General features: G+C 37.9%; 1 protein-coding gene across 1 annotated transcript in view; it reads left to right on the top strand.

The window, feature by feature from the left end:
• Nucleotides 1-13075, top strand: part of LOC104274323 (integrin alpha-1) — a gene marked incomplete at both ends in the record, with an annotated part of 30518 nt that extends 17443 nt beyond the window's left edge. Inside the window, 6 exons of the mRNA XM_009869920.1 lie at nucleotides 1078-1228; nucleotides 2778-2943; nucleotides 9012-9085; nucleotides 10209-10353; nucleotides 11515-11657; nucleotides 12932-13075. Coding sequence (XP_009868222.1) covers nucleotides 1078-1228; nucleotides 2778-2943; nucleotides 9012-9085; nucleotides 10209-10353; nucleotides 11515-11657; nucleotides 12932-13075 — 823 coding nt within the window. The remainder of the gene's footprint in view (nucleotides 1-1077; nucleotides 1229-2777; nucleotides 2944-9011; nucleotides 9086-10208; nucleotides 10354-11514; nucleotides 11658-12931) is intronic.
• Between the last annotated feature and the right edge of the window lie 238 nt (nucleotides 13076-13313).

Here is a 13313-nt window from a genome sequence, read left to right as displayed (position 1 = left end):
CCAGCCTCTCTACAATGTCCTTTCAGGTAGTTGTAGAGAGTAATGAAGTCTCCCCTCAGCCTCCTCTTCTTCAAACTAAACAGCCCCAGCTTCTTCAGTCATTTTTCATAAGATTTATTTTCTAGGCCCTTCACCAGCTTTGCTGCCCTCCTCTGTACTCGCTCGAGCACCTCAACATCCCTCTTGTATTGAGGTGCCCCAAACTGAATGATACTCAACATGAGGCCTGAATACAGGGGAACAATCACCTCCCTGCTCCTGCTGGTCACACTGTTTCTAATACAAGCCAGGATGCCACTGGTTTTCTTGGCCACCTGGGCACACTGCTGGCTCAGCCACCCGCTGATTAGAATCCCCAGGTCCCTTTTTGCCAGACAGCTCTCCTGCCACACTTCCCTAAGCCTGTAGCATTGCCTGGGGTTGCTGTGGCCAAAGTGCGGGATCTGGCACTTGGCCTTGTTGAAGCTCATCCCATTAACCTTGGCCTATTGATCCAATCCAGCCAAGTGTCTCTGCAGAGCCTCCCTATCTTTGTGCAGATCAACACACCCACCCAACTTGGTGTCATCTGCGAACTTACTGATGATACACTCTATGTCCTTATCGAGATCATCAATAAAGATGTTGAACAGAAATGGTCCCAACACTGAGCCCTGAGGAACACCACTTGCGGCTGGCTGCCAGCTGAATTTAACTCCATTGATGACCACTCTTTGGGCCCATCTGTCCAACCAGTGCTTTATCCAGCAGATTGTATGCTCATCCAGGCCATGAGCTGCCAGGTTTTTTATGAGTATTCTATGTGGAACAGTGTTGAATGCTTTTCGAAAGTCTAGATAGACGATATCCACTACCTTTCCCTCATCCAATAATCAGGTCATCTTGTCATAGAAGGAGATCAGGTTTTTCACGCAGGACTTGCCTTTCACAAATCCATGCTGACTGGGCCTGATCACCTGGTATTAATCTCCTTTTCCTGCTTCTTAGTTAATATAAAGTCTTCTAGTTTATGGTTGACTATGCAAACACGATGCATGCTGACATTGCCTTTCTCCAATCATTTTATGCTCCCTTTAGGGAAGATGCTTTTACCGAGGCTCATGGAGCACGAAGAGGAGTACAAAAAGTAATGGTTATTGTGACTGATGGGGAATCACATGACAACTACAGATTAAAAGAAGTGATTGATAGCTGTGAAGATGAAAACATTCAAAGATTTGCCATTGCTGTAAGTGAAATTTAATGGGAAAATGCAGAATCTTAAAAGCGTGTTTCATCTTCCAAATGTAATTTCTGTGTAAAAAGTTCATTTCACAGAATCTCTATGGAAATATAATCATTTCAGAGAGGAAAAAAAGAAACAAGCTGAAAAAAAAATTAAAAATTTGCTTTCTGCATTTATAGCTCATAAGAAAAAGCAATCTATCTGTCTTCCTGGTGGTAAAAGGTGTGTGTACATGTGAATAAAAAGGAGAAAGAGTCTGAGGGATAGTATAAACTCAAAATTCTTTTTGTTAAGACCAATAATGAGCAGAGTGGATTAGTTCAGATCTTCTGACTAATTTCTACAGATGCATTAACTACTTTAAAAAAACCCAAACAAATATAAACAAATATAAACTATCATCAAAATATAGGTTTATTATGGCTGTTCTGTGTGCTGGCATTCAAAAAATGTCATTTTCATTATTAGCTGAATGAAAGGATGAACGTGGTGGAGGTTCACTCATATCAAGAAATATGGAATTTTTAACGATAGATTGTGTGTGAACTCTCTCCTGTATCTGTGTATTCTATAGCTGAATCATCTAGTTTTTCTCATTAATTTTGAAGATTGTTGCTTCTCCATTCCTATCTTTGGTTTTGTTTTTGAGGTGATATGGAGGCATGAAACTTCAAGAAAGATGTTAGCTTTGATTTAAAGAAAGACATGAGAAAATTTGAATCCAGTATGACACAAATTTTCAGTGGTTTCCTTGTAAAGCTAGAGATCACTAAAGAAAAAGTCATCCTTGAAACTGCAATAATTTTAACAATAAAATCCCTGTCTAGAACCAGATTCGAATTGCTCCAATGTCCAGGAATGCTAGAACATGCGAGTTTGTTTTCTTTTACTTCCCTCTTGAAGAAAGTTAAATCTCTAGAGCACTGCTTTCTGTGAAAAATTCTTGGTCTTGGAATTGCATTGTTTTGTTCTGTGGCATCCTGTGCTGTTAAAACTGCAAATGAAACCTAAAGTCTTGTATTATGATGAAGTTGTTAACACTGAAAGCTGTTGTTGTTAATATGAATTTACAGGGCAAATCTGAACACAAAAATAAGGAATATTAATTAAAATGTCATTAATTGCTTACATACCACGTTATGAGGAGAATGGTTGTACCTGTGCAGAAGACAGTGCAATTGTTTATTCTGGTTTGGGTGTTGTTATGTTGGGTTTTTTTCCTAAATTAAGGCCTAATTCAAGAGATCATAAAATAATAGAATAAATAATTAGAATTTTATGAAGAAGGGGAAAAAATAGTTGAGGAGAGCACATATTTCACTATACAGTTTCTTCGTTTGCTATTGTTCGTATTTTCAGAAAAACAACTGAGCCCTCATACAGTTCTCTTCTCCTTGGAAAAAAAATGGTTTCAAATAAATTTGAGGGAGATTTTAATGGAACAAATTAAGGTTAGATATGATTTCCAATATTTTTTGACAACCTCAAAGGTATCTTTTAAAACAAGTTATATAATGTATCCTTGACTTCTTTTTTTTAAAATTCTCTTTAGATTCTGGGCAGCTATAGCAGAGGAAATTTAAGCACTGAGAAATTTGTGGAGGAAATAAAATCAATTGCCAGTAAGCCTACTGAAAAGCATTTCTTCAATGTCTCAGATGAATTAGCTCTTTTAACTATTGTTGAAGCACTTGGAGAGAGAATATTTGCCCTGGAAGGTATGACATGATTTAAAATTTTGCTTCATGCCTGCATTACAACTGAAGCAAAATAGGAGACCACTGCTTTTATCTTTCTTTGCAATGTATTGTGCTGCATAAAATGTATTATGTAGGTATTTTTTTCATGCTGATCATAAAGATATTTTACAATAGACATCAATAACACGCATAATGTTGTGAAATATATTCAGAGGATTTAGATCCTTTAGTAGTCTAAAACGATAAGTAACCATTACTGTTTTAGCTGGGGTAAACATGAAGTTGCATTCTCTTATGTAAAAAAGCATTACCAGACAATATCCTGATTACCCAGTGATCATGTGTTCATGTGCCTATAACTTTAGGTTCTCTTTTTGGTTAGTTATTAATTAAAGCATATTACTTTGATATACAAGTTAACATGCACTTGGTGTATTGAGTTGAAAAGATACACTTCTCCTTTGGAAATGTTCATGATGCTCAGATTTTAGCACAGCAAAGTGATTCTCTCATAATGTCTGCTTACATTCTCCATCAAAATTAGGTGACATTGTCCAAATCTCTGTTTGCTTCAAGTGCATTACTTTTAACAGAAGACTAAATTATACTATAAATTATGCTGGTCAAGCCTGAAGGGTTTCCTGTCATACAAAGAAAGCATCCATCTCTCTGGACTTATTTTTTTTCAATGTCTCAACTTTCCAAGTAGCTGTAATAGTGTAGTTTACATCTGGAACAAAAACTAATTTTGACTCATGTCAAGAAATAGTACACATGTGAGACAGTACTTTAAAGTTTTTTAAATTGGAGCTGTATTTCTCAGATATATTTTGGGGGATTTTTTAACATATCATTAAGCTTGATCAAATATTACTATTTTCAGGTGATTATTACTAAATATTGTTTCCAGCTTATATGTTCTTTTTCCTTTCTAGAAGATTTTGTTTTCTCACTTTTGAAACAAATTAATCTGAGGAGAATTTATTCTCTCTAATGCCCAAAGTTTAGCCTACTTAAGCTCAGTGACTATGTCAAAGCTCATTAAATAGGGAGTCTTTTGTTAAGTCCCTATTTACTAGAAAGAGTTCACTTTGAGTGGGAAAATATTTGTCCAAACAGATATTGAAAACATAGTCTTCAATTTGTGCTTTGTACTTCTAGAAAAGTGAGAATAATCATTGTCTTTCAAAGTTACACCTATTAATTAGAATGAATATAGAATAAAAAGTTAATCAACTGCTAGTCATGACAACAGATGAAGGATATAAGACCTAATATGACTGAGTTTCTGGACATCAGTATAATCAAATTCAAGGTTTCATGCCATAGCTCAGCCCTTTGAACAACTAGATGCCACTGGAAGAGACAAACTGTGGAATGGATTTTGTTGTCTTGAACTCCCTTGCTGGTGGGAAGCGCTTTATATCATGAGCTCTAACTCTTCCATTGACTTCAGTAATTCATTCCTCTAATCACAAGAAAAAAATTACAACACATTTGAACATTAAACAAGTTCTCAAGTTAAGTAAAATATCCAAACAAATGTAGTTATGCTGACAGTGGTGAAACTGTTTGATGAACATATTAAACAAAAGTGGACCAAGTACTGAAAGATATCAGATTAGTCAGGCAAGATTTCCCCTTAGTAAATCCATGTTGGCTACTCCTGATAATCTTCTTTTCTTCCATTTGGTTAGAGATGTTTCTTCAGAATGAACTGCTCCATCATCTTCCCAGGGATGGAGGTGAGGCTGACTGGTCTGTAGTTGCCAGGGTCCTCCTTCTTGCCCTTTGCGAAGACTGGAGTGACATTGGCTTTCTTCCAGTCCTCGGGCACGTCTCCTGTTCTCCATAATTTTTCTCCGTAATTTTTCAAAAATGATGGAGAGCAGCTCATCCGCAACATCTGCCAGCTCTCTCAGCACACATGGACGCACCCTATTAGGGCCTATGGATTTGTGAGTTTTCAGTTTCCCTAAGAGATCTCTAACCCAGTCCTCACTGAGCAGTGGAGAGTCTTCCTTACTCCCGTTTTGCTCCCTTAATTCCAGTGACTGGAATTCCTGAGGTCTGGTCTTAGGAATAAAGATTGAGGCAAAGAAGGCATTAAGCAATTCTGCCATCTCTGCATCCTCTTATACCATATCTCCCGCCTCATTTAGCAGTGGAACTAGTTTTTCCCTACTCTTCCTTTTTTCACTGATGTATTTGAAGAAGTTTTTCTTGTTTTCTTTCACCTCCCTAGCCAGACTGAATTCCCAGAGAGGCTTGGCCTTTCTTGTTGAGTCTCTACATATTCCAGCAGCATTTCTACAATCCTCCCAATTAACCACACCCTTTTTCCACATATTGTAAATTTCGTTCTTCCATATGAGTTTTTCTAGGAGCTCCTTGCTTATCCATGCAGGTCTCCTGCCTTCTCTATTTTTTTGTTTGGGTTTTTTTTTCAAGAGAATACATTTATCTTGAGCTTGGTTGAAGTAGAGTTTGAATATTGACCAGGTCTCTTGTGCTCCCCTACCTTCTAGAGCCCTAGCTCACACAATACTTCTAAAGAGATCTTTGAAGAGGACAAAATTAGGCCTTTTAAGTCCAGGGTAAAAATTTTATTTATTACCCTTCTTCTTTCCATAACAATACTAAACTCTAACATGTCACGGTTGCTGTAGCCAAGATTGTCCCCAACCTTAACATCTGCGACTAGACGCTTTTTGTTTGTTCATTCAAGGTTTAGCATCACACCTCTCCTCGTTAGTTCTTCAGCCACCTCCAGCAGAAAGTTGTCATCAAAGTACTGAAGGAATCTTTTAGACTGATTATGCTTGGCTGTGGGATTTTTCCAGTTAATAGCAGGGTGACTGAAGTCACCAATGAGCACCAGGGCACATGATCTTGAGGCTGCTTCCAGCTGCCTGTAGAAGGCCTCATCAACAACTTCTATTTTATATAGAACTTCTTCTATTTTTAGGTAGACTTGGCTGTATTACAAAAAAGATATATTTGAAATGAAAAATATCAAAAATTATGGAACATATGGAACTCATGAGGTTCAATAAGGTCAAGTGCAAGGTCCTGCACCCAGCTAAGTGCAAGGTCTTGCACCTGGGTCTGGACAATCTGTATTATCAGTCCAGGCTAGAGAATAGCCCTGCGGAAAAGGACTTGGGGGTACTGGTGGATGAAAAGCTTGACATGAGCCAACAAAGCATGCTCACAACCCAGAAGGCCAGTCGTATCCTGGGATGAATCAAAAGCAACGTGACCAGCAGATTGAGAGAGGTGATTCTGCCCCTCTGCTCTGCTCTGGTGAGACCTCACCTGGAGCACTGTGTCCAGATGTGGAGCCGTCAACACAAGAAGAACTTGGACCTGTTGGAGCAAGTCCAGAGGGGAGCCAGAAAAAGCATCAGAGGACTGGAACACTTCTCTTGTGAAGAAAGGCTGAGAGTGTTGTGGTTGTTCAGCCTGGAGAAGAGAAGGCTCTGGGGAGACCTTATAGCGACCTCCCAGTACCTGAAGAGGGCCTACAGGAAAGCTGAGGAGGGAGTGTTTACAGGGTGTGTAGCAGCAGAACAAGGGGCAATGGTATTAAGCTAGAGCACAGACGATTTATATTAGATGTTAGGAAGAAGTTCTTTACTACGAGGGTGGTGAAACACTGGCACAGGTTGCCCAGAGAGATGGTGGAGGCCCCATCCCTGGAGACATTAAAGGTCAGGCTTGATGAGGCTCTGAGCAACCTGATCAAGTTAAAGATGTCTCTGCTCACTGCAAGGGAGTTGGACTAGATGACCTTTAAAGGTCCTCTCCTCCCCTCCCCTCCCCTCCCCTCCCCTCATCCACGCCATAAGACATGAGATGGGTAATCTCACCACTCCCCACATGCTCTGGATTTACAGATTTTCAGTATGTGCTCAAAGATACGTTAAGATTTATATATGACACCTGTAATATGAGACAAATATTACCTTCTCTTGTCAGTGGAAGTTCCAGAAATCACATAATCTAGAAGCAAGGGAGTCAGAATAGAAATCAAAAATAGGATTTTAACTTTTTGTCAGAGCATAGCAAGGTTGAGCTGCTCCAATAGGTTAAAGCTAGATGATACTGACTAAATCCCTTCCTGTATATTCTTCAGGTATCATCCCTGTCCCCTCTCAAAGCATTTCAGGAGCTGTTCTAGATTTTGCAACTCTGTTCATGCATGGATTTTGCCAGCAGGGGAGAAAAGCAGATTGATTCTGTCCCACACAGATTTTTGGTGACAATCCACTTTATTGGATATGTATGATGTGGAAAAGATTAATTAACCCCCTACACTGTAGCTGAATTAACTTCTGTGCATAACATGGAAGTCACAGAAATCTTGATTCCTGAATTTCTGTATCTGAATGTGTTTAAATTCTCAATCTAAACAGCCTCTTGCTACTATAGTAGTGCATTGATACTTTTTTTTGTCTTGGATTTCTTGTTTTCTTTTTGATTTTGGCATTCCAAAAAATGCAAAGGAAAACTGAGAGAGTAAAAAAATCAAATCCAACAAAACCTCATACTTGACAGCCAGTGGATTTTTACACATAATCTTCTTCATATGCCTCTGCGTCTCATGGCATTGACTTCTAGTTTTAACAGCAATTTTAGGTTTTATTCAACCCGTAGGCAGGCACAAATATTTTTTCACAAAATATTCTTTATATGATGCTTGGCAGCTTGAAACTCAGTGGAAAGTTAGCCTGGGGCTGTTATCTAAGCAGTATTTGGAGCTGCACGCAGTAACAGTACCAACATTGTCCTCTGCCTCAGACTGTGACGATCATGTCTTTCTCGGATCAGTAAAGGAGCATCTTTTACTGCGTGAAAATATTGTTTGTTAGCAAGTGTGCAGCTTAAGAGTTTTATACTTAAAAAGGACTTTTTCAGTCTTAGCAAAGCAGCCACATCTTTTGAAACATGATAGCCTATGTCTGTGTGTCAAACATTTTGTGTTTGAGATCATGTCTCCTTCCTATGACTGGTTATAAATCCCAGCAATTAGCAAAGACATCATGTCCCAGGGAGCAACCTCTGTGGTTTAGTTGCTGAGTATCAAAAGTTCAGTATTATTTAATAGTCTGGATGCCTGAAATTTGTGCAGTCATGGCTTGCTATGCCTCAGTTTCATTCACACAGTTGGAGGTTCTCCTCAGCACTTAGCAGGTAGTAAATTGTGTACTCTTCCTGGACAAGTATCAGAAGAGATGTCTTAGATCCCCTCTACTGCCTGTTAATGTATCTTCCTCTCAAGAAGGAATCAATATGCAGAATACAGTTACCTTACTTGGTCACTTAAGGTGTCAAAACAATCCTTGAGTATTGCTTTTAAGTGGACGAAGAGGCAGACCTTTCTCTCCACTTTCTCTCCACATATTTCAAGTGTACCTGGGAGGAAAGCAGACTACTGGAGTTTAATAATCAGCATACAGCTACCTGACAAGGTAGTACTGAATCACCTGATACCTTTTTTATTCAAAGTCTCTTAACAGAATCTGGAAAATTTTTGCGTAACTTTCTGAGCAGGATTATAGTTCAAAACCCCTTCCCTCAGGCTTATGAGTCTTGGACAGCTGAGATCCTCCTATGTTGTTTTTTGCAAAGGCTCGTACAAACCTCAAGTGTTTTTCATTTAAAGTTCTTCCAGCTGCCTACAAATTTTTAGTTGTTTGAATACAAGGCCAGGGTTACATGGTTGGTGTTTTATTGTTTGCTTAGCTCAAGTGGAAAGTGGCTTAACCATATTAATCAAACATTCCAAACATATTTACCATCAGCCTGAGGTTAAATTTGGTCAGTTTTAGCCCAGAAATATTTGTTGGACAAGTTCTGAGACATGATCTTAATATGGAAACTTTTGTACTTAATGGTAGCATTTAACACAGATCTTAATTTCTGTATTTATTATGAAATTCTATGGCAAACTATATTGATTGAATATTCTAGTTCAATACACTATCCTCTGCTGTCATATGAGCATTTTTATGAGCATATTCAGATACTTTTTAAGATTGAATCTAATGTATTTTTGAAATTTAATTTGTTCTGTTTAATAGCAACAACAGACCAGCAGGCAGCCTCATTTGAAATGGAAATGTCTCAAGCTGGTTTCAGTGCTCATTATTCTCAGGTAAACAAACTGTTTGAAAATAGAAATTCTTCTACAACATAGATATTTCTTGGTGCTGGCATGAATTTGAAAGGAGCATTGCAGAATTCCTTTACCTTCAGAAGGTTTGGAGTTTCCTGTAATCCGTGGGATTTTTTTGTAGAATGTATGTAAAGAATGATTATAAACAATGAAATCTCACATGAACTCATGTTCCTATAGGCTATCAGGAGATGAAGAAAGACAGAGGAAGACCCTTTAACAGGGACTACAGTGGCAGGACAAGGGGTAGTGGTTTTAAACTGAAAAACGGTAGATTTAGACTGGATATAAGGAAGAAACTTTTTATGACAGGGATGGTGAGAGACTTGCCCAAAGAAGATGTAAAAGACCCCTCTCTAGAAGTGTTCCAGGCCAGGCTGGATGAGGCTTTGAGCAACCTCATCTAGTGAGAGGTGTCCCTGCCCTTGGCAGGGGCACTGGAACTAGATGACCTTTAAGGTCCCTTCCAACTCAAACCACTCTGACTCTATGATGTAATAAACTATTTTCTATAAACATTAATGTATAAATTGATACTGCATTATAGTGGTGAAGTAGAAACAGAAGATATATAAAAAGGATATTTCTGTCATGGATATGATCTGCATTATTAGTAAGACAACATATTCCTAGTTCTGTTAACACACTGAACACCTTAGTTCTCAGAGGGTAAATATTTACTAAACTTGGATGCAAAAATTCCTGGGAATCTTTATAAGCAGAAATTTTATGTATTCTTGAAAAATCAAGAAGTATCCATTGTGATGATCTGCTTAGTGTACACAAATGAAATTAGAATATAACATGAGATCAAAATAACTGGGAAAATTTAAGTCTTAAAGATACAAAAAACTAGTGACAGTGGAAAAGGGTAGGTGAGTACTTGAAGTGAACAAACTCCAAGCAATCCAAGACAAACTTGAATGCACTTTTAACAAGAAGTGGGAGACATACTGTGATTGTAGGGGGCATACTGTAATAGGAAAAGCCAGGCTAAATGTGCAGGTATCAGGACGCGTTACCCAAAGATGGGCATCATGATCAATGAATGTCTAAAGATGGTTCACATAGAGAATAGGCTTTTTGTTTTTCTCTGCATAAGGACTGGATCATGCTTGGAGCAGTTGGAGCATATGACTGGAATGGCACAGTGCTCATGATAAAGGATGGTGATGCGTCAATGCCAACTAATGACACTTTTCGAGACAGGCGTTCAGAAAAAAATGAACCCCTTGCAGCCTACCTAGGTAAGAGAAATAGCAATCAACACTTTTCAACAAATGCAGTAAGACCTCTCTTAAAAAATCTCGTTCAGAAAGCATATCTTAGAGAATATTATATTCTAGGAGCCTTGTCAAGTTTGTGATGTAGATAGACATGTCCATTATATGATTTTCTTGTTCTTTTTAAAAGAACAATTGCTACTTCTGCAATCAAAATCTAGTCCAAACACTTACATACCTACGTATATCTAAACTTTCCCTGATAGAGTTGTCTAACCTGCTCAGAGATTTCACAGATTCCTGTAAGTATTCTTATCAAGTTTTTTCTATGCCTTGATAGTTAAAAAGTTTTATACAATATTCAGGTTAAATTTTTGCTTCAAATTAAGCTGATTTCTGTCACTCAATGGACAAGAACAACAGTTTAACACTATCTTTTTTGTAATAATATTTGGCAAGCTATTGTTTTCCTCTCAGCCTTTTGTACAGAAAAGCATTAGTGGCTTTACTCTCTTCTCTAGGTCTTACTACATACATGTCATTGTTATGTTTGCTTTGTTATCTCATTTAAGACACATTTTCACTGACGAAGAATCAACACTATGATTTTTTTTTTCCCTAAACACACTGTTCATTCTCTCTGCAGATTGTCATTATCCATTTTCTTTCATATCTCAAAGTTGTTTCAATTTAGATCTTACCCTCCATAATACTTGCAACCTTGCCAGAGTTCTGATTAATCAGCAAATTTTTGAAGTCTTTCTGCACCCAAGTTGATAACTGTTGTTAATATTCAACAGAGCTAGGTCTAAAATGCCCATAAAATTGCATTTGGAAGACTCCATCAGTTTGATTGTGAACTGGTGACAACTGTTCTTTGAAGGTTCCTTTCCAACCAGTTATTCACGAGTTATTTCATCAGTACCATCGTATTCTTACACTATGTGAGAATGGCAAAACAAACATGACTCATTAGCCTGCGAACAGGTTTAATAATACAGTGGTGCTCATGACTCTGAGATTGTAAGGAAATACACATCCCAGGTCTTTTAATTAACTCTGCTATTATTCTCTAGCAAAAGTATAGCTACTTGTAGAATAAGTCTTAAAATGGCTCTGAATCACAGCAAGTATTTCTGATGCATTCTGTGTTTACTACATATTAACTGCTTTTCTGCCTCTTAGGTTATACTGTGAATTCAGCATTGACACCTGGAGGCATACTGTACATAGCTGGACAGCCACGATACAATCACACTGGCCAAGTTATCATTTATAAAATGGAAGGAAAAGAGGTACAAGTACTTCAGAGGTTAAATGGAGAACAAGTAAGTATGCATTCGTGATTAACATACGAGTGGACCATGGTGTGGGAAATAGAAATAATGATTTCAAACGAGAACTCTGTATCAGAAGAGCAAATTAAACTGGGATTTGCAGTCAAGAACAGAAGGAAAGGTTAGGTAGGTGCTCTGGTAATGGAAAGTGAACTCTATGGTCATCAGACACTTGGAAATTTTCTCTTTGAGGGTTAAACCTTTACTAATGTCAGAGTGGTTGTAGCCATTTTTGTACTTGGAATTTTATCTGTCTGCTGAGTTGAAAGGGCATGTCAGTGGCAGGAAATCAGTGTAACAAGCAGGGGTCTGTGGGAGAGTACCATCTGGGATAGCATGAAATAATGAAAAGCTGCTTGTTAATATTGAGTAGCAGCTAACTTGAGAGCTATTTCTGCAGGAAAAAAAACAATATATAATCACATAATTGAAGATAGTGGTATAATATTACACACATGTGGGTTGAAAGACCTGCCTAATTGGATCTCCCCAGGCTGCAGTACAAGCCTCTTTCAGGAGAATTCAGGTTACCGAATTTTCATCTATAGATGATTTCTGCAGCTCAGCTGACCAATCAGTCCTTTTAGAGTCAATGAAAGAAAGGAGGCATTTTTAAGGTTTGAGGGTTGCAGCCTACTTGAAACATCTTCTGTGAGATGAGATGTATCATGCAGTAGAAGAGACTGCTTCTCATGCTGAGCATCAAGGAAATGTGGGGTGTCTAGCTTAGCTGTGAAGTGAATGTAATCAGATGAATCCTACACCATGTACCCAGTGTATGAATATGTTCTTAGTGTAGAACTTGTTCCCCTGCATTTAGTGGCAACTTGAAAATTTTGGAGACTGTTGTGTCTCGAATGTTTTTTCACAGGCAAGAGTGAGACCGTTGATTTTGCTCCTTCTATGTATTACTGGTAGGACTGAAGGGAAAACTAGCTTCCTCAAGACACTTCTATTCAAACACTGTTTTAAGAAGACCTACTCCTCTTAGGACATAAAAGACACTATTTATACCTTTCAAACTTAGGAAAGTTGAAAGTTGAATGGTCAATTCTTAATTTAAAAAAATCTGACAACAAACCCTAAAACAGAAAACAAGCTTCAAAGGCAAACAGACTACAAAGATCTTCAGGTTAGCAAAGAAAATTTCTGCCTAGTGATTAACATTTGGCCTTGTAAGCAACTATAAAACAGGTCTTTGAAAAGGAAATGTTGCATGATGTAGCTGAGTCTGCCTCTGATTTATACCTTGTATTTTCCTGCAGATTGGGTCCTACTTTGGGGGTGTTATTACCACAATTGACATCAATAAAGACTCATTTACAGACCTTCTTCTTGTTGGAGCTCCTATGTATATGGGAACCGAAAAAGAGGAGCAAGGGAAAGTATACGTTTATAGTCTGAACAAGGTAAGTATGATATTTATTGACAGGGAACAAGACATGCTCCTTACCATCTTCATATACTTCTTTTAAAGAAAGAAAATAATTTGCTCTGAGGAAGATAAAAGCAGAGAAACATGATTTTGACAATTGAAAGCCTAGTACAAATTATTTCTGAAAATATTCTGAAACTCTTATTTTCTAACTTTTTTTTTTCTAACAGAGTATATTGTATTGGTAAACACTATATCCTGTAAGCTGCAGT

Source organism: Apaloderma vittatum, unplaced genomic scaffold (genome assembly GCF_000703405.1).
Source record: "Apaloderma vittatum isolate BGI_N311 unplaced genomic scaffold, ASM70340v1 scaffold3195, whole genome shotgun sequence".
Classification (NCBI taxonomy): Eukaryota; Metazoa; Chordata; class Aves; order Trogoniformes; family Trogonidae; genus Apaloderma; species Apaloderma vittatum.
This window is presented reverse-complemented; position numbering and strand designations above follow the sequence as displayed.